Below are 24,101 nucleotides of genomic sequence, written 5' to 3'. Positions count from 1 at the left end.
TCGCATTTTGATCGATCTCAATATTTACATTATAAATATATAAAATTAATTAATCTAAAGTTAATCGGGAAAAGATAACCGCGACGATCCGACACTGGCTTACGAAGCGAGAGAAGCCTGCGATAATTAAAAAAAAAAAAAAAGAAAGAAAGTCTGCCCGGATAATTCAAACGCTCGGCCTCTCTTGGAAGACATCTCGATCGAGAAAACAGCCCGAATTGAACGAACGAAGGAATACATCAGCTTCTTAACGAGGTCCGCAATTAATTCGCCTCCTCCGCAATACGAAATCACAGCTTTCCTTCATATTGCCCAGCGTCGCAGAGAACGTTGAGACCGAAAAACAATTCCCACGAATCGCCGTGTCGCGAGAATAGCCTCGAGATTAAGGAAAAATGAAGAAGATTGATAACGATGTGAATCGGGGACCGGATAGAATAGAACGCCTTGTCGTCTTTCAAGCAGATCCACGGGTTTGGGGCCTCCGGCTAAATTAATGACGCGATAATATCGATTACAATACCGTCTTGGTGCGCGAGGAACTCCTCGCAAGACGACACCGCAGACTCGCACCCTCCGACGCGTTTTCACGCCTATCTGCCTCTCCCTCGGACGTCCGCGGTCACGTGGAGAGCCTTTGCGCGTCTCTCTCAGCGTCGCTCGCGCGCCGAACCCTCGCGCCGGCTCTGATTGGTCGAGGGGAAAAGCTCCAGGGTGGCATCGCCGTCGCCGTTGCACTCACTGGATGCTGCTCGCCGCGTCTCACCCTTGCTGAAGGGACCCGTGGGTGTGTAAGCTCGGACACGCCCGGCCCGCGATGGGCGTAGTCGAAAGCCAGCTGCAACGATTCCGTCTAGTGGGAGAAAAGGCTTTTTCGGCGGACACGCGGTCACTCGTGGGACGCCACTTTGCGACGCGACGCCGAGCCGCCCGCTCGTCGGCCCCGTGTAAAGATCCAACCGCCCGCCTCGATCCGCCGGCCGATCGAGCTATGGATCAATTGGCGACCCCTACGATCGCGCGAAGCGTCGCTTGAAAATCTCGTTCCCCGCCGTACCGCCTTGAGCCGACGGAGGCTCCGTTGTACTCAAAATTAGTTTCGCATATCCAGTGTCGAGCTTGAAAATCGGTTCTTTGAACTGCGTTGATCCCTCAGAAACTTTTGTAGGCGATTGATTTACGCAAGTGCTAGCAGAAGAATCGTGATTCGAGTGACGGCTGAATTTGAGAAGCCAGCGGTGTCGTAACAAGTATGTGTTAGAGAGTTGGCGGCCGCAGGAGATGGCAGCTATGCATTACAACCCGCAGATGGTTTCCGAAGACTTGCACCAGCACCCGCGGCACCTGTACAATCTCCAACAGAGGCTGCAGGACCCAGGATCGTCGCCCAGATCAGAAGACGCTAGATCGCCGCTGGACAGCCGTGTGAGATCCCTCGAAGAAGTGCGCTTCGTCGGCACCAGGTCGCCAGACGTGGAAGATAGAGTGATCAGATATCACGAAGACGCCGGCAGCAAGCGTTTTTCTAAGGACCACTCAGGTCCGGTCTTCTTCCAGGAGTCGGAGAACTCCTCCAGAAAATGTTTCGGCGACGAAATCGCGACGAGTCGCTGCCGCGAGGTGGAAAGCTCGCCCGGGAGAACGTCCTCGCCGCAGAATTACATCCTCAGCTCGTCAAATCAGCACAACAGCTCCATCGGCAAAACGTCCTTCTGTATCGACGCTCTTCTGGGTCGCGCCACGAAGCAGAGCGAACTGGATCAGTCCTCGGTTGAGCGGCAGAAATCGTTCTCCAGAAGCCACGGTGTTCAATCGGACGGCTTAAACCTGGGGGTTCAGGAGCGAGAGTCCCCCACTATCAGGTGCCCGGGTGATCAGCGGACTGCCTTGAGAAATTCGTTGAACCCATTCGCGCAGCATCATGAATCAGATTCGCCGAGTCTCGAAGCTCGCGACAGACATTCCTCCAATCGCGAGGCCGTCCTCGGCCTTCACGCTGGTGACGCCGGCCTGTCTATTCAGCGGGGTCAATTCAGGCCCGAAACGGGGACCAGCGGCTACCGCGGCGACCGCCTGGAGAACGTCGAAGACGACACGTCGATTGACGTGGACCCTACGCGGACCGGAAGCGCCAGTCCCGGGAGCAACGCGAGCCGCAGTCCCGCTTCCAGCCCGCCGATATCGCCCGGCTCGGAAGATCCGTCCAGTAACGGCGTGCTAGGTCACCAGAGCCTCGCGTCCGGGCCCTACAGCGTGGGCGCGGCGATGGTCAGACAAAATCAGGGCCTCTTACTACATCCCGCGGGACCACTCATCCATCCCGGTGGATTGTACTATCATCCGCCTAGCAATAGCGCCTTCCATTCGATACACAAGGAGGGTCAGCCCGTCGGACATCCCCAATCCGGAGGACCTCACCCTCAGCAGCATCACATTCATCCACTCCAGCTCGAGTGGCTTGCCCGGAGCGGCATGCTGTACCCGAGGCTCCCCGCGGAATTAGCCGGTGAGTAGATGAACAATAGACCTGATCGCAAAGATTTTCTCATATATCGCGGACCTTGCCCGTTAATGAGTCACGAGACTGTCGGAAATTATCGCGTGAAATACAGGAAAAAAAAATTATATTTCGCAACAACGAGAGAAAAGAAACTCTGGGATAGAATTCCGAAACCGTCGCATTAAAAAAGAAAGGCACATCAATCAAAGGTTTTTTGTTTAATAAAAATAATATTAAAGATAATGTTGATAAAGTTTTCGACCGTGATTGATGATAATTAAGAATTAATTTATGTGTCTTTCGCGCGAATTTTATTTTCCGGTAGTTTGATATTTTTATTTTATATATGAGGAAATAATTTGAGAGACTCGTATGTAATAATGTGCATCTACGGAAATTATAAATTTAGAATGATATAAAAAGACTCGGAGTTGCGTCAGGGCCTAATAAAAACATAAATCATGTCCATTGAAGTGAGATTATCGATCACTGTCGAAACGCTTGTAATTAATTGAATCGTATCGTAATGATCGCGCCAGAGAATGATACAAGCAATTAATCGCGCGATATCCGACGACGATCAATAATTATCGACGCTGTAAAAAGCAGCACAAATTGAATTTCGTTATTCCGCGATAAAATCCAATTCACACGAGTCTTTATTACAAGAAGTAAGTAAAGAGGCCCGATTTAAGTCAGTAATAAATATAAATTACACTTTAAATAATATACGATTAATAAATAATAATTAATAAATACTAAATCATGTAACTAAAAATTTTTTTACATTTGAAATCGAAATAAAAAGAAATATATATATATATATATATATATATATATATATATATATATATATATATATATATAAACATGATTTCTTGTATCGTTCTGCAACCGCGACTTTGTAATATAAAATGAAATCACAAGCACTGTAACATGCCGTTGGAAAAAGGTGACTCGACCTTCGCGGTGAAGCCATTAATCTTGTTTCAATACAATGATAAATTAATTATTCGATAATAATTTGCGAAGGAATCGAGTTTAGCCGATAACGGTCGTTAAAGCCGATAACGATCCTCGTAAATCGCTCTCTCCTAAGCCGGCGATGCCGATCCCAGAAAGAAAAAACACGCTGATTGCGAGTTTATCGCCGATCGTGGATCCGCAACAAATAACGAGCGCGATAACGCGTAAGAATAATAGACGCTGAAGATTTCGATTTGAAAAACTGTCTGAAGTCGAGCTCGTAGTAAAAAAGATTTGCCAAGAGAAGTACAGCGATTTTTAATCGTTTATCTTATTCTTTTTATTCTCCGAATTTTAATTTTAATTTTAATTTAATTTAACAAAGTGCTTGAATCACTTTGTCAGTCGGTCAAGTTTTCGAAAATAAAATAAAAAAAAAAAATTTGCAATTAATAATATTAAATGGAAAAGCAAGTTTGCGTAATGAAATAAAGAGCCTAGCTTGGTCGGTGTATTCTCGAAGGGCGTTATTACGCAAAATCGAAAGCCCTTGGTTCGGGCGAGTAGATCGTCAGGCGATATCGCTGATTGACGGTAACTCATGCGTGGGAGGGCTGTGTTATGTTAGCTCTCGACGGCTATTACCAGCTATTAACTCGAAAGTGAGAGGCAACGTCGAAAGACAGATTGCCGCTGCGATGAGCAGATAGTACATGTTTACGTGTCTAATGTACCGCGCTCCAGACCATATTGGTCGGTTACACAAATTTTACGATCCCGATAACAGCAGCGTGACGCTCTGCGTGCTCGCACTCCTTTTCGAATTAAGAAATTCTTCTAAAAGTTCATGTTAAATAATTTAAAAAGCGTTACAAAAAATAAAATTTTCATTAAAATTAATCATAAATTTTTTTTTTTTTTTTTAATTAAATTTAATAATAATTTTATTATCAAAAATAAATTCACATTGATCTTTTTCTAAAATGTAGCAGTTAAATAACTTTCTTGCATCTCGTCTAATAAATTTTACTCAAACTCGCGATAGTTAAAAAAAAAAAAAAAAAAAATAAAAAAAAAAAAAAGATGAGTAGAAGCGAAAGCTTTATTCGTCAAATCGACGAACCGCGCCGCTGCCAACTAATTCTCAAAGCTCGCCACGAATCACAGAAACTATCTCCCAGGTCTCTCGTTTTTGGAAAGAAAAGGACGAGGGTGGAAAGGCGTCAGGTGACGCCGGAGATATTCGAAAGGTAGAAGGCTCGCGGAGAAAGGGAGGCGCGACAAGGAGCCCGGAAGTCCAGCACGGTAAATCTCGCGCTCGGAAAAAAGAGCCGCGGCCGCGTTGTCAGGCCAATCAGTCGGGGGCTTTTATCGAACAAATTGGTCAGTGAACGTATGGCGATGGCGGCGAGCACCCCGAGGGGACGAGGGGAGACAAAAATGAGAGGCGTAGTGGCGAGCGGTGACGGGCGCGCGGGGTATTTCCTGTCAGATGATCCTGATTGGTAGTTGCCGAGCAATCCGGCGCCGACCAAAAAGGGCGAAAAAAATCGAGCGGTAGCGTAAAACAAGCGCAAAAAAGGGAAAACGGGTAAAAAAAAAAAGAACGGGAGAGGGGACACGGCATGCGCGCGTGTGTGGCACGAAATAAAACGCGCGTTGAATACATCGAGTGACCCCCCTGTTCCCGCCAGCCCACCCTGGCATGCTCGTCGGAGGCCATCGCCGGTACACGGCTCGACTTGTTAAAAATTGCCGCGTACCACCCCCGCGCGACGTTTTGCAAATAGCACGGGAGAGAGGAGACTAAAGGGGGACCGAGGGGGCGAAGGGCAAGGGAGACGGCTTTTATTTGCGGAATATTTGTCGCGCGTTATGCGACGCAACGACAACACCATGTTTCATCTATCCCGTGCCGCGCGTAACGGTATCGAAATTTAACTAGCGCGCTATGAGCGCACGTGTCGGGGGGAGCTTTCCCCCAACCCCCCTCGTCGGTAGATAGTTATCCATATCGCGTTGCGAGTGGACGGCCCGCGGCCGCTCTAATTAGCGCGGTTCTGCGGCCATCGATTGCCGCCGCCGAGTGAAATGGCCGGTGAAACGGCGAGACACTGTCGTTATCATAACGATTATGTGCCGGGGGGAGAGACGATTATTATACTGGACGCGAATGTTAAAAAGTGGTTTTAACGTCGAGGATGATTTGACGAAAAACGTAGGAAATTCTACGCTGAGCTAGAGGAAATTCGCGAGTTGCTTAATAATATAAAAGTGAAGACATTCTCTCATATGAAAAAATAATATAATGCAATTTTAGAAAAATTTACGCTACCACGTTTCGTATTTAATAAAATTGCTTGAGATCTGTGTTAATGATATAAATTAATACAAACAAAAACTCGTTTACATTTTTCAAATATATTTATTTATGGACGCGCGCATCAATCAGCAATGATCGACAGTAGTCGACAATTGGCTTTCGGATTAGCGAAGCACCGTCGATTTTTATAGCGCGATGATTAATCGCTCGCGCGAGTTGACGCGCAATTGTAATAATTACTGTCCCTCTCCCCCCCCCCCGGGAAGGAATAAATTATTCATTCGCAAATTCACGGGCTTTTTGCACCGAGAAAATCCTTAAGCGTTTTAACAATATTAATCGCAGGCGCCGATATCAATGGCAAATATATAAATAATCGCGCAGGGAGATAAATTTCGCGCGCGCGATAAAACTCGCTGGCTCGCGACTTTTATTCTCGTCGTTGTTTTACATATATTAGTGCCGGCGATTTAACGACGGCGCTCGCTTAATCCGCCGATTATGGAGGCGCGAAATTCTCCCCGGCGTTGTTTCCACGCGAGCCGGATCCATCTTATTCCGCGACCGCAATTTTAATGTATTTTATAATATTTTAAGAGAACATCGTCGCCGAATTTAACGAACAAATCTTAATGTTACTCGCAAACAGGAGCTCTAAAGGATTTTTTTTTTCTTTTTTTTTTCTCTCGATTTTAGTCACTTTCGCGTGGAAAAACGCCGCGAGTACTTTCTCGTTCCTCGAAAAATCTTTCCGTCGTGTAGATGTAAATCGAGTTACAAATTTTCCTCTAATGGGCGACGGTTCGGATATTTTTTCAAGCTAATGGGAGGCCTCTTAGAGGACACAAACAAAATGAAGGGAGGTGTTATTTGCCGAAGGGCGTCGAAAAAAAAAAAAAAAAAAAAAAAAAACGCGGCACTTATCTCCGCCGCCAAATGTCGTGAGAATGAAATTAAATATCTGAAAGCGAGCGCGGCGGTACGTCGAGAGTTTTTACAGAGCGATCAGTCGGCGTGAGCAATATTTGCAAAAAAAATTCCCACCGACAATTTCGTTATCAGTTTGAATGCATTTCGCGGCGTATTTTATCGAGCGGACCGGGATTCACGCGAGATCGGCGTAACTCGCCCGTGGAAAACAAGGAGCTCCTCCCCCTCGAAGAACCGCAATTAAGGAGGATTCGTTTCTTTACGGACAGTTCGATCGGCAATTTGGCTTAAATCGACTTGACGAACCGTGAGAGGGTAGCGACGTGACGATACGGCCGGAATCCCGTTTTTTTTTCTCTTCCTTTTTTTTTTTCGAAGCGATCCCGCCGTCCATACGAACGGGGAGAAACAATGGCGAGGAGATGGCGGCGGAAACTCTACCAACAAAAGGGGGATGATACTCGAGAGACAGAGCGCCCGCGCGCGCACGCGAGGGGTTGGCGGATGATTTAATTAGTTAATTGTGCGTCATTCATCCGTCTATTCATCCCCTTCGCAGCCTCCCGCGTCCCGTCGCGCTCCGGCACCGCCGTCACCATGCCGTTCCCATGGCAACTCCGCGGACTTATAGTCCGTTTAAACGGCCAATTTCCGCGTTTCCGTCGGAGAGCCGCGCTCACCTAGCCGTTTTGCATACTTTGGCTTTTACAATATCACGGATGTATGACGTCGCGCAATAATTACGGAAGAGCCACAGCGAGAGAAAATGTATAATTGTTCTTGGTACCGATTATAATTTCGTGATATTTTTTAAAGATAAATATAAATTAAGTCGAATAATATTTGCCGTTGAAAATATCATAAAATAATAACGAATGCAAAAGTAATTTTTTTTCTCATTTTAAATAATTGGTTTAATAAGCGTCGTGTTGTATTAACGATATAAAATAACGTGACACGGAGAAAACTTTGCAGTAAGAATTAAGTACTATGACGTCTCAGAAATTGTAGACCATTAAGAAATTATAAAATTAAATGCGGTGGCAAACAGATAGTGACTAGCCACGGTATTTAATCTGTTAATTCCTTGATCTTTTTTTTAGTACAAAATTATTATAATACAATTAATTTTCTTTTATTATAAATTATAATTTAAAATATTTTGCGATTACTACATTTATTATTATTACGCCGTGATTTGGTACGAAATAATTCTTAGTACAACAGTTTCTTTGTGCGCGCGACGGTGTGCGACGCGTGATGTAATAAACGCGATAACAAAGAAAATTAAAAAATAATCTGAAGTGGACAGGTTAAAGGAGCGGCCCAAATCGCGAGTTAAATTGTAAAGAAAGAATATCTGCCGGTGCTTATCAGGCTGTGATGCCACCATTCATATTTCGTGCTCCGACATATGGCGATTGCGGACGGATTACTCTTATTTGTTCGAAATCCAACAACATTCCTATTAATTCGACCGCGCGGCTTATGGTGTTCTAGATAGCCGCGTTTGCGCGGCTGATTGCGCGGGTTATCTCCGTTACGTTATCTACTCCCCGCGGGAGATTTAATCGAGTATTCATTTAAAATAAACGTGACACGAGAATTCGACATTGTCAATTACAACGCAAAAAAAAAAAATTAAAAATCCCTCCAAGGAAAGGCATATAATTTTATATGAATCGTCCCGAACATATAGTTTCTTTCGGCTTCAACTAAATAATTATATCAACTAAATAATTAAATTTTTGCTCATTATATTTATCTTTGTTAAAAGTAAAGAAAAGTTGATTTAATTAAATTTTCCATGTAAATAGAAATATAAATTTATAGCAAGAAGTTAAAAGAAATCTCTCGGCGCGAGTGATGTCGGGAGTCCTAAAAGAGCCGCCCTTTCGCCGGCGTAGGGACGACAGTCGCTCGGTGAGCGACAAGTCGGCGCCGAGCGGAATTAGCGTCGTTAGCGATTGACTTCTCGTTCGGGGGTGGCAGCCACGGTGGTCGATGTTGTTTCCGGGACGCAGTTTGGAATTAAAGCTCGAAAGCCGGAGAGAGAGAGAGAGCAAAACCCGACGCGCTCGAAACACCCGCGCGTGCATGTGCGCAGATATACACACGCCGGAAGCCGGCGGCGGCCGCATCAGGTCCGCCTATGAACGTATAGGTGGTAATGGCGTTTCTGAATTAGCTGCCAGCTAGTTTGGCCGTCCGCAAGCAAACAGATCTTGGTTACCCGATGTGTAACATCCCGCGCGCTCGCTCAAACGCGCCGTCCCATGTCTATATACGGTCTTGCCGGTAATACTATTCGCGTAGCTACAGCAGCGAGTACGTGCGTGTGCATGCGTGTGTGTACACACGTGCGTGCGTGCAGCAACCGGCCGCCAGATACGTGACGGTCGAGCTCCTTTCGGCCGCGGAACACCTTTGACCCTTTTGCCAGGCTTAGACTAAAGGTGACTAACTCTAATTTTCAACGCGGCTTCTTTAAATCGCTTTTTGGGGTTTTTTTATTTTTTTTATTTTTATTGAGTTTAAATGCTTTTCCGAAATAAAGCGAATAAGGTATATTAATGCGATGGGAATTGAAGAAAACTACGCTTTGGGGATAATTATTAGAAATCTTTGGTACACTATCCTCGCTTTTCAATTTTTTTTTATACCCCAGATATAGATAAAAAAATAATATGTTAAAAATATTTCAAAAAGAGGGTTTTCAAATATGTTTTATTTTTACTTTAAGAGTTAAAAAAGCGACTAGTTTTAAAATAATCGATAGAACTTAGTATCCAGTAGGCTCAAAAAATCGTTTAGAAATCTCCGTTGAGAAACTAGCCGTATGGAGGTGCGCATCTCGATTCCTCGATAGAATCGGGTGTCGCTTGTTCGCGAAGAAAGCCAGTGGCGAATCGGAAACGCGGGGGGAAAAGGAGGACGGGGGGTGGCGGGAATAAGAAGTAACATCGCGGATGTTTATGGCGTGATTTGTGGCGGGCTCGCGAGCCCGAGTTCGGGATTAAATTCAGCCATTTCGGGTAAGGAAAATAGCCTGATAAAACTCGCCCAACTTTTCCTTCTTCCTTTCTTTTCTCGCTCTTCCTTCCCTCGCTTCCTCTCGCTCCCCCCCCCCTCTTCTCTCTCTCTACGTTCGTCCGGCTCCATTCCCATCTACGATCATCCCCGGCACGTCGAGGGTGGCTGTCGGACGGCGACGGGGGTGGCGAGACGGTGGATACCGACGTTACTCGCCTAGATTCGTTTAGCTCTCGGGTCTGAGGGGCAGATAATTCGGGGGGCGGGACACGGCGAAGGGGGGCATCGGGGACCGCGGGCGGGGCTTGCCGGCGACGCACACACATACGCGGAGATAAACACACGCACGTGGACGCGCGGGTACGGGAGCGAAAGCTGAGAGAACGGCACCGCCGACGAAGTCGTTACCAACCCCTTCGCTCGCCTTCCCTCCACGTTCTCCTCCCGCACCCTTGATCCCCCAGCATCCCCTGCTCCATCCCCCTCGAGACGACGAGCGCGCGCGCGCGCGCGCGGTTAGGGGGGTACAGCGGCACGGTTAGAGGTATACACGCCGATTTAGGACGCTAATTCCAATTTGCAATTCGCTATTGGGTAATTGCTGCCCATTAGAGGGAGGCCATTTTCGACCACCGCGTAGGGCCGCGTCCGCAGAAGCCGTGTACTCGTGACAGAGGGCAGGATCGATGCGCCTCTCGGTAAAAGACGAACCGCGTGCTGTTACCGGAGGAAAAAAAAAATTCTTTCTTAATTAAGCTCCGCGCGGAAACTGGGTTGCAGCACGGTACGGTTTTCGAAATTTTACAATCTTTTCTTTTGCATCTTTAAATATTCCTAAGATACTCTCCTTTAAAAAAAAAAGTTCTTTAAAATTGACACGTTAATTATTTGTATAAGTACTATAAATTATTTTGTAATTATTTTTAGCGTCAGTAGAAAAAGTTTGACGAAAAATTAATAAGATATTAAATAATAAAATTATTATATTATTATTAACAAAACGATACTAAAATTATTTTAGGAAAATAAAAGCGTCCGTGGTAGAATAGTATTTCTGTTTGCAAGATGCATGCGCACACACGCGTGATTATTTCGCTACGGGGAATATATCGCGATACTTTTCCACCGCGCAGCATCCGGGTCATTCGGTGACGCGCCAACGTTCCGGCGGCCGACGCAAAAGGGACCAAAAACGAAGGTGAAGTTCCTGCGGGAGCTCGGATCGAGTAATCAGTTTTAATTAAGCGTACCTTTCGCCCGGGAGTTAACGAGGGTAGTTACTCGTTAGTCCGAGATACCGCGCGATTCGTCGACCCAAAAAAAAAAAAAAAAAAAAAAAAAATAGAAAGAGAAAGAGAAAGAGAGATAGTCGCGCGAGATCCGATCTGGTAGAGTTACATGTGGGATAATTAATCTCGCAAATATTTCATAATAATTGTCATTTCTTCAAACTGCTCGCCGCGCTTCGAAAATTAATAATTACTTTTAATAAAAATTTCATTTTTTATCAATTAAAAAACTTAATTTTAATTACTGCTAAATATAATTAAATTAAAAATCCAGAAACACAGTTACTAAAATCCAGAAACACAGTTTACTAAAAAAAATTGATTTAAAAAAATAAAATATATAGTTTAGAAACTCGAAGAAAAATATTAACTAATCTTTATCTCGCTTTTGTGTCCTTTAATGGGCGACGTCGCGTCGTCATCGCTCATTGCGTCAGTACCCCACAATATTCATGCGACCGGTAAAGTGTAATTTTTCGGGTGGGAAGCTGCAGGGGTACGAGAAACCGTGACAAAGAGTGAAAGAGAGAGAGAGAGAGAAGCGATCGCTTTAAGTACAGATAATAGGTGGTGTTTACCGCCGCGATGATCGGCGCCGTTTAAGGGTGGCCCCGGCATGAAGCGGCCGACGGGACCCCAAATAAATTAAATTATCATGATAAAAGCCCCCCGGAGGCCCCTCCCCCTTGCTCGATATAAGAGCACGAATGGTGATTGTCCACTCGATAAAGTCTCCCTTCCCGTGTTTGCCGACATCTGTCACAGTTTGCGCGTTTCCCGATCGACGGTCAATGTGCCAAATGATCAATTTGGCGAGACGCGGACGATGAAATTAGGACAATTCGAGCGCAAACGTATCGCAAGACTGCCGAAATTAATCGCGAATGTCATTTACAAAAGTCAAACCGCTGCTTTTCGCATTCGCCCGACTTTCGTCTCAGAAGCGAACGAAATAAAAAGTAAAATAATGAAGGTAATAATTAAAATAATGTATAAAAAAAAATACAATTACGATGAAATATTTTTATATTTTGATTCGTACCAGCTTCTGCCCTAAATTCCGACTATTTCGGTTTCTATTATGTCATTTAACTCAAAAGGGGGATTGTTTGCAGTTAGTTAGTGCTACAGTTAACGCGACACTCCCCGCGACAGAAGGGTAGACGCCGTATGTCAGTTTCCAACCCCCTCGATCGGACGAATTTCTTCGCTCGTAACGCGCTCAATGAATAATTATCGCGAGCCGGCCAATTTGCCGGAAAAGGGCTTGATAATTTACGACGGCGATTTGTACCGCTCTTCTCGCTTCCCGAACACTTCAAGAATACCGGCGCGGCCCCTAAGACCGCGACTTTCTTCGTTTCCGCACTCGCGAAATTTATTTCGAACTTTAATTCGCGCCGATTACCGTTATTACTGATACATTATCACTGTCGTGCGAAATTAATCAGCAAAATATTGCGAGAAACGGACTTTATCGCGACCTTTCAGTCACGTTGGCCGAAAGTGATTGCCGATAAGAGTTTCGCAATTGATTGCGGAATTAATCGCGCGCCGATCGCAGCGAAATTAAAGGTAGTTTTATCTCGAAGATCACCGGCGCGATAGCTGGACCAGCATGCCAAGGAATTCGATGCTTTTTGTCGCGACACACGAGCATGTGGAAAGTTTAGATCGAGAACGAGTGTGTGAAGCGCGCAGAATTAAAAAAAAAAAAAAAAAAAAAAGGGGACATAAAGATAAATCATAAGCCGAACGAGGAGCGCGATGGCGCAAATAATAATTGTCACGAATCAGCGGGAAGGGAAATCATCGGTCGGGCCATATGTGCCCGGCGGAGGAGGGCAGACTCCACTTTGTCCGGTAATAAATAACCCGATAAATGCGTTGCAGGCTAAATACTAACGGCTATCGAATGCAGTCTCTCGCTCTTCGCGCGCGACAAGCGTCATAATCGTGTATTTTTTTTAATTATTTATACTTTTTTTTAAACAACGTTACGTGCCTCATTAATGATAAAGATAAAGATTCAAATTTTGATGAACTACGAATTGAAATATTTAATCGCCCAGTGAATAAGCAATATCAAACGTTGTAATTTTATTTTATATTTTTCTATTTTATTTTATTTTATATCTTTCTAATATTAATTTATTTTATTCTTAATGTATTATCGAGTGAAAAGGCGATAATCGAAGTGGGAAGGGCCGGTTATTTGTGCTGCCGGCCATAAAATCGCCCTGCATATCAAAATACACGATGTCCCTTTGAGAAGAAGCGAGGACGCGTACCTGCTCGTAGTTTAGTGAATCACGCGTCGACTGGTAATCCGAATGCGCTCGGCTAAACGCCGCCATGTGTACAAACACTGACAGCCGGTCACGCACTTGCTAGTTAAGTTACGAGGGTGCTTAAGCCAATGACGCAAAGCCCACTTCCCTGCTAATCGCGGATACCCGTGGACGTGGTGCAACAACAACAAAAACACGTGGCATCGCGGTGACAAAAATATGCGCGCACGCCGAAGTCTTCCCGGTCGAATTTTCGGACAGAGCGGCGCTCCGCAAATTGGACACTTAGCAAAAATATTAACGCTACTTCGGATAATCTCAAACGATATTTTACTTTAAGAAGATTTCTCGAGTCTAAATTTTGTTTATTAATTTCCTTTCGAAGGAAGGTAATTTCAGTTTCGATCTTAATTCAATTACTTGGGTTATTTAAAAAAATTAGTTAGGTATTAATTAATAAGTATTAACGTGTAATAATTATTAAGTAAAATGAATAACTATGGAATTAAATTAATTTAATAAGAATTAAATAAAATAAAAATATATGTAATTAAAATTCGTAATAAATTATACTTCCAAGTGATGAACAAATTGTTTCGCATGCGAAATAATACTACCCGTCTTCGTGGCGAATTAATTAATCGCGCGCTTCCGGTCATGATCGCTTTGATCGTTATGTCGGACTCCACCGGTGATCTACGCCTATGGCGTTATAAGTCGGCAATTCTCCCCTGACCAAGAGTCATTCACGGGGCTAATTGCAGGGGCGGCCTTCCGCCCCTATCGCCTAACCCCAAATCATCCCCCCGTAATCCATAGGGATTTACACTCACGATAATTGCATTAGCATTCGATGATTTTTATTGGATCGCCCGGCTCGCGATAATGAATCATTTTTGTTTCTCCGATCTGCTTTGCCGGTCCTGCCGAAATCACATTTAATTTGCGACCTTTATTGGATACATGCGAGCCTGATAAAGCATATTATTTTTAATTAAAAACTTTCGTCGAAAAGCACAATCGTTCGCGACTTATTTCGCGCGTTTTAATTACGCCTCTTAATTGAATTCTTTAATTCCGTGCTAGCAAATAAATTAATAAAAAGGGAAAAAAAACGATATAGATTTTATAGCTATAAGACGATAATAATAAAGTAAAAATAAAATTTAAAATGCAATAAAATAATAATAAAATAAATAGCATAATAAGACAGCGTTGTAACTAATTACAAAGTCTTAAAAGAAAATTTTTTTTTTTTTATTATTACAGGTTGCGCGGCCCAACACGCGCTGTTGGGCAAAACTAGGAGGCCGAGAACCGCATTCACGTCCCAGCAGCTCCTCGAGTTGGAGAAGCAGTTTCGGCAGAACAAGTACCTCAGCAGACCGAAGAGGTTCGAGGTCGCGACGTCGCTAATGCTCACGGAAACGCAGGTACGAGATAATGATATCAAATTTCGTGTCGACTTCCCTTCCCCCTCCCCCTTCGATATCCCAAATTCAATAGCGGCCTCGATTTAATAACGCCCTGTGAATCACCTTGCCGATAAGTATCACGATTAGTAGAGTTTTTATTACTCACGTCTGAGCGGAGAGAAGAAACGCAGTGCACGGGCTCATGAATCATTTGTAACGCAGATCCGCGATAAAATAGCCTTTATCGACGTCGTACTTGCTGCCAAACTCTGAAATAGAAAAAAAAATCATACAATTATTATTACAACTGTCAGCCGAAATATTAAAGAGATAAAAAAAAATTAATAAGCTCTGCTTTGCATAAAATCGACTTCCTCTTTTCGGAAGCCGGGAGATATCTTTGCGTTACGGAATCGATTGGCGGAATCGCCAAAAAATTGAATCAATAATACGTTCTATAGAGAAAAAAAGAGAGGAAAAAAAAAAAAGAGAAAGAAGTGAGATGAAGGGACCAGAAGTTAGAATCAAGTTGGCGTTAAGTTCGCGACGGGAGTCGTCTTGCAAAGAGGAGCGACCGGTAAATAGCGCGAAAATGGAAATTCGCGAGGTCGCGGGGGAGAACGCGGCGCAGGAAAAGAAGAGCCCTCGAAAGAGAGGAAATCCCTTCGAATAATCCCGGCCCTACCGCCTCCAGCCAGCGACGTGTGCACGCGAATCCTCTCTCGCGTAGTTCAACAACTTAAACATAACTCCGGAGCTTACGAGCCCTGACGGATCGCTCGGCAAACAGACGTGAAAGTCTGAGTTATGGCGGGCTCAGTCGCTGATTTGTTTCGATATTTTACCGATTCCGCCGCGCTCCTCGCCTCCGCCTTTCCCGCGTCTGAGTTCGCTGCCTGTGGAAGCGATTTGCCGTCCGGAGCGCGAGCTTGCCGAGATGGCCAAAGGCCCGAGGGCCGCAGGGCGGCCCGATAAATCTCCCCACGCTGCTATTTTCTCCTTTAAATTCTCAACAAGAAAATTCCACGTTCGACCAATTTGCTCGCTAAATGAAATAATTTATTAATTAAACTAAATTAAATTAAGCCTGCCGAATCGTTTTAAGATTTTCAATATTTTATTCGCAAACGAGACGTGCAGATGAAACGCCAGATAGGATTGTGATACATTGTCCGGTTAGGTGTGCACACCGTGTGCAAGGTGTCGATTAATTTCGGCTCGCAAGATAATTTACAGCGCGATTCGGCCCGTCCGCCCCGCCGCGCTTTATCGCTCGGTTTATCGGCGACATAACAAATATTTATTTTCGCGGGCGTCGCTCTTTTTCCTCCCCTCACCTCCACTCGATCCATTTTTTTCGTCCAACTCGTCCCTTCCCGCCCTTCGGTTCACCCCCGCGTCTTGTTTATCCTCGAATTATTTGTTAACGCGACACGAGTGATTTACGTAAGTTCCCGGCGCGTGACGTACCGTCAAATCACCCAGCTGATCGGAAAATAACAGCTTAAAACTCGATATTTCAAGAGAAACACACATTTCCATCGCAAACAATTTTAATCTTCAGATTTTATCGTAAAGCCAAATTCCTTCCTTTTTTTCTTCTTTCTTTTTTTTTCTGAAACCTAAAGTTTTATTGCGGTTCCAAAAGCGATTTTAAATCCGCGATTTATCCCCCGGGTGCGTCGTCACGATTGCGATCCCGCGATTATGACAAGAATCGCGAGATGGTTCAGGTAGCGAGGACCCGACGAGAAGCTGATTTTTCCATTCGTATTCGTATGAGAAAGTCCCGCTCCCACATAGAGGGTGAAGATATAATACGGCGCGTCTGGAAGGGGATTGGCCCGGGCGCATGATATGTTGTCCGAAAGATTTACATCGTTTTCTTACGATTGGGGAGGAAGAATCGAGTCCCTGTATCTGTCTACCTGATTTACGGCGTCTCGCGGGGGTGGCTCACGCGCGACTTCACTTATGGAGCACGCATCCATAAAATTAAATCGGTCGCGGATCAGAACAGCCGCGGCAACGACTTGTTTCTATTCTTCTAATCAGTGCTTATAATTAATTATAATAATTACAGGTAATAATAGGAATATATGATATTCGACAGATAATAATATTGCATTCTGTTCTTATAATTAATAATAATTACAAATAAGAATAGATAACGTTTAATTAATAAATAATACGTAATTATTTTTCTCGCGAATATTATATCGCAATTCTGCAATCAAAATCTGCAATCGGATACGAGATAAGCGTCGAAATAGTTCCCCGAAATCGCTTATCGCTACACGCGCGATTCCTTCGATCTCTTTTTCGCGTCGCAAAATCTTTTTAATAAATTTGTTGGAAATAGGGCGTGTTGACGAACTGGCAAATAACAGTACGCTACACTCTCGTTGCAGGTGAAAATCTGGTTTCAAAACCGCAGAATGAAATGGAAACGCAGCAAGAAGGCGCAGCAGGAGGCGCGCACAAGCGGAAAGGTCGAAGAAGCCGGAAGCGCGAGGAGCGCTGATAGGGACACCGGAAGTGACGTCAGCGTGAACGCGCCTGGAACCCCGGAGGAGTCGAGAGGAACACTCCAGGAAAACCAGAGGACCGGCACGGACCTCCAGGAACCCCTGTATCGTCCTTACGTAGTTTAAAAGACTTCGCATTTTTAAAAAAGGAAAAAAAAAAAAGAAAAAAGAAAAAAAATTATAATAATAACTGCACCGAACTCGAAAGTCCAAGATTTCCGCCGTTAATTTTGTTTTATGATTTAATAATTATTTTTAAACGGATAAACCACGTATTTAAATATTGATTAATCACACATCGAGAGAAAAATATATAATTACTTTCACATCCATAATTTTGTGACATTTCTAACTAAAATCAATTTCAACTAAAATTTCTAATAAATAATAAGTCGAGTCTTCTCTCATGTACAGACATATATCTCGCCTACGTAATTTACCGCCGACTCCAAAAATCAAATGTAAATAAGTGCAAAGGAATTATATTTACGAGCGCACGATCATTAACGACACCTCGCTTGTTAATCACGCTGTTATTAGACACACGAGCGTCACCGGTGAAGCGTCTTGCTCAAACCAGCGGGATATTGGTATTTTATAATATTTTTATTACCCGCCGGAAGCGAAGACGAGCATTAAAGTGCGTTCGAATGACTACTAGATAAATCCACCGCGCCGAGAGAAAAAAATTATAGTCATTTACGGCCTGGACTATGACTTTACGATATTTCCAGCCCACGAGTATAGTTAAATCAACTTGGAAACGTCGCAAAGTTATAGTCGGGGCCTAAAAGCAAACTATCTTTTCCTCTCAGCGTGCGGTAAGGATTCATTTCGGGGTTCATGAGATCCCGAGACGAAATACACCATTTAATCTGAATTCCTCCTGTATATAGACATGCCTAGATGCTATTTATTCTGTGTTCGCTCGGCTTGTAAGATAGAAGAAATCGCCAGGCAGACGCTGAGAATCGCGACTATTGTTAATAACACATGGTGTAAAGAGAGAACAGGACCGTTCACGGTCCAGCACGGAGGCTACGGACGCTACTCGAGCGTTGGCATGTATGCATTTATAACATACGATGTGAATGTAAATATTATCCGCATAGGTTCTAAGTTAGTGAATGCGATGCAGATACACGGTATAATATCGCGAGAAGTTCCTAAATAAATTATGAAACCGAGCAAACTCGTTAAATCCTTCTCTTTCTCCTAAATAATCATCTAAATAAATCTTTACTCTTTTTCTTAATTTTTTTTTTTTTTTGACACCGTTTATTTAATTTGGCACATTTAATTTAAAATTATTGATCGTAAAAATTTATTAAAAAATTATATTTTATAAATATTCAAGAAAATATTACTTAAAGATCCTGTGGATTAAATGTTTCCTTTTTTTTGTGGGTTTCTTTTCTTCAAATAAAATGTACTATACTTAATTATATTCAGAAATGATTAAAAATATTCTTCGATTTAATATATAAGTAAAATATTATTAAAAAATTGATAATTTAAAAAAAATTGCGTACGGCGCAAAGCTAATTTACCCTCGCGATAAAAACCAACGAAGCCGCCGACAATTTAATCTAAAAATCCACGATTACGTCACGATATCAGATTTTATTTTGCATTTCGAGCGACAAGTGCCCAAGATCCACCGGCATGCGGCCGCGTGTGCGAGGGAGCCGGGATCTCATGTTATTTGCATGATGGCCGCTGATTGGTATATGGCTTGTAAATGAGAAGCTTCATCCCCCGGTGGGTACCCACCCCCGGACAGACCCGAGCGCTCGATGAAGGACCGAATGGCGTGTTTCGAAAGGCACCCGAAGGAGTAGCGCGCCGCGCCATCAGTATTTATGACATGCTAATCTCCAGTTACGAATTCCGCGACATTTCGCGGCGGAGAGAGAGCCACTCACTCGGAAAACGTCATCGGTGCAAGAAGGTAAAGTCGTATTTGACGGATGCGGATCGATGTCACCGCCTGCCGCATCCCCCCGCCGGCGCGCCAAACCTCCGGGGTCGGAGCGCAAAAATCGAAGATGAGATGATTGATAGCCGAGAGGAAAATACAGTTACCTCTAAACCTAATAATAATTTTATAATATTCTTCGCGATAAATATGATTAAATTAATTATAAATATAATTATATTTATCTCTAGAAATATCATAAAATTATGATTGAATCAGAAAATAATACTTTTCTTTCAGTAAAAGCTACGAAATTGTTTTATATTCGGTTTATAACTCCACCAATTAATTAAAAAAAAAATTAATTTCCCAGAAAAAAAAAAGATGCAAAGATAAAATATCTGCTTAGGCGTCACCAATATTTTTTTTTCCCGTGCTCTTTACTCGCAAATTGGAGAAATCATTCGAGGTAAATTCGATCGCCAAACATTATCAAGATTGCACCGCGAGCGCTCTTCGACTTCTCTCGCTTACGCGTGTATTTTCCTCGTGATTTCGCTGTCGCGCGGATTCATCCGTCGATCGCCCGTACCCATCGCCGCCTCGATTGCCAACTTTTTCCTTCGTCCTCGTTCGTCACGCGCTATTGCAACTTTTCGTCCTCGCCGCCGTCCTCTCGCTCGTGAAAAATCCGCGGCGGACGAGTTTCGCCGGGCGTGATTATTTGCGAGGAAAAATCCGGGATTGCGTCCCGGCAGGACGATCTCGTCCTGGCATGACGCCACATCTCCGTTTACGCCACGACGGAAAAAGGAAATGGCCGGGGAGTCTTTTTTCCGTGGAGTACGCCGCTGAGGAAGGCTAACGTCACGCTGCCCGGGAATTAGCATAACGGCCCAATCTCGTTTCGCGCTTCTTTCTTTCGGCGCGCAAAAATTTATGTGTGTGATCGCGAGCGGAGATTCCGCCGAAAAAAAAGGCCCATTACGCGTGATATCTCGGCTCCCATGCTTTCAATATCTTGAATAAAAAAAAATCTAAACCGCAAATAAATCGACGCCTCGTAGTTTTGCGCGTTTTAATAAACTGAAATTAACTTCTAACTCCAAAAAGTAATTATTTTTCTGTATAATAGTCTCAATAATAGTCTCAATTAAACCCAATAGATATTCAAAATGAGTTAATAATTAAGAACATTATTATCTTTCATTATTATTAAATTTGTAATAGTTGATTAATATATTCGTTAATAATATAAAAAAATCGCAAGATAGAGAGAAACTTAATCCAGAAAAAAAAAAAAAAGAAAAACAATTCTAAAAAAATTACGCCAAGCTCTTATCACGTCTTGCAACGAAAAATTGGTCTCCATTTAGCTCTGCTTAAACAATAACTTTAAAGAAATTCACGCTTCCGGTTTCCGAAAAAGACATGGCCCCAAAATCATATCGTCGGATCTCTCGGCGGCGTTCATCCGGTGAACGTTAAACCTCGGTTATCTGGTTCCATACTCGCGTCCTAGTCGAGGAGGCCGCCGAGGCTTCCGAAGACAATGAGATGGGGTGCGCGGAGGAGGCAGGTAGTTTCGGAAGGACGTGGCGACGACGGGGATGGGGCGCACTCATGTTTATATGCATTGTATTGCTAAAACCCTTTTAACCGAATTACATTTAGCGATTCTAGTGCCGCTTCTGTGTCTACGTAACTCTCTCCCCCGCCCCCTCTCTGTCACTCCCCTCCGCCCTTGTCGTCACCTCCGTCTCTCTTTCTCGCGGCCCGTGATGCGGCGCGTGTCTGCGTACGCGAGGAGCGCTCCGCAGGAGATCCCGTGCGAGCTGATGGCGAGGCTCAGGATGCGCGGGGGAGCGACAAAGAGCAGCGACGAGGGGGAGGGAAGGGTACGAAGGACGAAAGCGCGATGGGGCTGGATTCCGAGAGTCGGAGAACGGCATCCCTGAATCCCTGATTCCCTTGGTAAACAAGTGCTCGGGTGATTCACTGCTTGTTCACTCCTATCGGCCGTCGTTTGTTTCTAGACGCCATTGCGTTCTACGATTCTACCTCGTTTTCCGGTCTAATGGATTTTGGGGGCCGCCGAGGATTGCCTCGAGAGCCCCTCGCCCTCCCTCTCCCTTTCTCTTGCCCTCCACTTAAATTTACACAAAAGATAAACCACCTCAAAAAAATTTTCCATTAATTTCCACAAAAAATTACTTATAACGTAATGTCTTTAAAAAAATATCTACGACTAAAAAGATGAAAAAAAGAAAAAAGTAAAAGAACTGGAATTTTGACAGAAGGGTCCCAAGGGTCAAGCGGCGCCATCTTGAGCGAGGAAATTCCGTAAGGATCGCGGGGTGTACGTTCCTGCCTTGGCTCGCGCGCATCTCGCGGCGGAGTCCGTCATTAGCGCTAACAAGGTTAGCCTGGGGCTGAAGAGGACGGCAGGGGGAAAGGGAGAGACCCAGGAAGGAGACCGGGGAGGGTGCCCATCCTACCCTTTGCTCGCGCAACACACGTACACACGTGCCGCGAGCGCACGACGTACACACGTACGAACTTGCGGCCGTAGCTTCCTTAGAACAAGGAGGGATAATAAGATCTGCGACAATCAACCCCGACGACGCCGTCATGACGCTCTCTCGGCTCTCAGGCGACGTCCGTCACGTTACGCGCACGTCTAGCCCTTTTCCCCGTTCCCTCGTTCTTCGTTTCTCCTTCGGTCCCTCTTCCCTTTCGTCGCGAATGCCTATTTCTGCCTGTATCCCGATTTCTACTAAGTTTATCGTTTATTTCATTTTCGTTTTTCTTTTTTTTTTATTTTTTTTTCTTTTTATCTCGTCTTTGTTCGTCGTCTTGTCCAGGTCGCCCACGTCATCGCGTTCTCTTCAGACTTTTTGTTCTCGCCACCTCGAGAAGTGTACTTCGAAATAGGTAGCTGTCCAGTCTCCCGCACGGTTTGTCAACAATTCGTCCCGACTGTTCATGTGTGCTATTGTAGAGCGTTCCTCTCGCGAACGTCGATAACGAAATCGTCAAGTCTCGATATTTGTAGAGTTATCCGCCGTGAATCGCTTCGCTGATTTACTCAGTCGGAGTTGCACGTGTAATTGTTGAGGAAATTGAGAAAGCTAGATGGAAAAAGGAACGACCGGGGATAGCCTAAGCGCGTAATGGCGCGGAAGTTTATTAGACGTTTCCATAAAAACTAACACAGGATACGATTCGCAGCCTCTACTGGAGCCTGATCTGCCGCACATCTCTCATCATATTTCCTCGAGTGGTGTTTGTGCTTTGTCTTCCTAAGGGGCGAGTTATCCATTACAAGATGGATCGTCATAAAGGCAGTTTATTAGGATTCGAATCGGAAGAGGGTTACGGTAAAATCGCTACGATCGTTAACGAAGGAAATTACGTACATTTTTATACGTCGCAATTTTCCAACTTTTCTCTTTGCACTCTCGCGTCGTCACCGTCGCAAGATATTTCGGCGAGAGAAAGAAAAAAAAAAATTATATTTCGAAAGAACCGCTCGATATGACTTTTTAATTCAAAGAACTTTCCGCCGAGCAGATATTTTTCAACGCGAAAAAAATTTCAATTATAATATTATATATTTTAATTGCCGCATAAAATTAACTAAGAATTACTACGGTGTGTTTACAGCAGTCGTGAACCGTCGGGCAACTGCGAGATTAAATACCGTGAGCGGCCATTATTTATTCCATAATAATTTTTAGCGAGTATAACATTTTCTCCGCGAGAAAACCTTTTGTTTGGAATAAAAACTGCAGCTACCAAACCGTCTAAAATTTATCTCACACTTGGTACCATTTTCTTCAGTGACCCGCATGGAACCGAGCATTCGACACGAGAGCGCGGTCCTCGCGCCGCGATATATCGCCGAGTGAAAGAGACTAAGCCGAGATGTCCGGCCGGCGGTTCGGTAAACATGACAAAGGCTCATAGATCAGTCGCTGATCCGTGCTGCCGAGAGCCGTTCTTACCTCGCGGGACGTACCGCAGCGTTAAGTACGCCGTGGATTGTGTTGGTCGAGTCGATTGTGTGTAAGTGCCTCCGAAGGAGAGGAGGCGAGCGGAATTAGGCGAGGAGGTGCCGGCTGAAGGCCGGGAGGGGCGGGAGGAAAGGCAGTCCGAGTGGAGTGAGAAGCTCGAGGGGCCGCGGGAGGCTGGAAGGAGCTAACCGCATCGTAATCAACGTAAAATGGCGTCGAGAACAGGGAACAGAGAACGGAGGAGCCTCCTGAGGTCGTGCCGCCATTGTTGATCACCCTCACCCTCGTATAATACGTGCTATACGGTTCGCCCAGGGATGCACCCTCTGTGGGTACTTCGCAAGAACCTCGCGAGGATTCTCCGCGTCGCGTCTAAAACTGAAAAAGCGTTCCTCCGACTGGTGTAACGGCACGACTCTACAGTACAGCTTGGAGATAAATTTCAATTAATCGCACCGTGCGATCGATCGACATTTTAAGCTTTTATATATTTTATATGCTTTTTTTTTTAATTGCATATTTTGTAAGAAAAACTAAAATTTTTTTTAATCTTATTTATAAAATTAAAACTATTTTGATTACTCGTATACTCAAAATAATTTTTTTTTCTTTCGTAAAGACGCAAAGAGATGCGACGATGATTACGTTCTGCGTTAGGTCCGCTCGCGCCCTTTTACTTGCTCGAAGCGATTTGTGACGCCGCTCGACGGTTGATTTTGTATTTTACGAGGAATCCGGCGCGCTTCCGAAGTTGGATTCGACCCTGCGGGACGCTCGGCAAGTCGTAATAAATTACACAGAAGTGGAGCCGTGAGCGGAGATTACTGGCCCGGTTTCTCCCACCAGCCGCGCGGCAGCATCCGCCGGCTCCTATTTCACCGCCAACCACTCC

The 24,101-nt window shown here is 44.4% G+C and overlaps 1 protein-coding gene across 1 annotated transcript; it reads left to right on the top strand.

Moving 5' to 3' along the window:
• The first annotated feature begins 43 nt into the window (after positions 1-43).
• Exex (motor neuron and pancreas homeobox extra-extra) lies at positions 44-18,462 on the top strand. The gene is made up of 3 exons (XM_070657634.1): positions 44-2,506; positions 14,602-14,765; positions 17,159-18,462. Exons 1-3 carry the CDS (start codon positions 1,282-1,284, stop codon positions 17,399-17,401), a joined length of 1,632 nt encoding a protein of 543 aa, XP_070513735.1. The 5' UTR covers positions 44-1,281; the 3' UTR covers positions 17,402-18,462.
• The last annotated feature ends 5,639 nt before the right edge of the window (positions 18,463-24,101 follow it).

This window comes from Cardiocondyla obscurior, linkage group LG06 (assembly GCF_019399895.1).
Source record: "Cardiocondyla obscurior isolate alpha-2009 linkage group LG06, Cobs3.1, whole genome shotgun sequence".
NCBI lineage: Eukaryota > Metazoa > Arthropoda > Insecta > Hymenoptera > Formicidae > Cardiocondyla > Cardiocondyla obscurior.
This window is presented reverse-complemented; position numbering and strand designations above follow the sequence as displayed.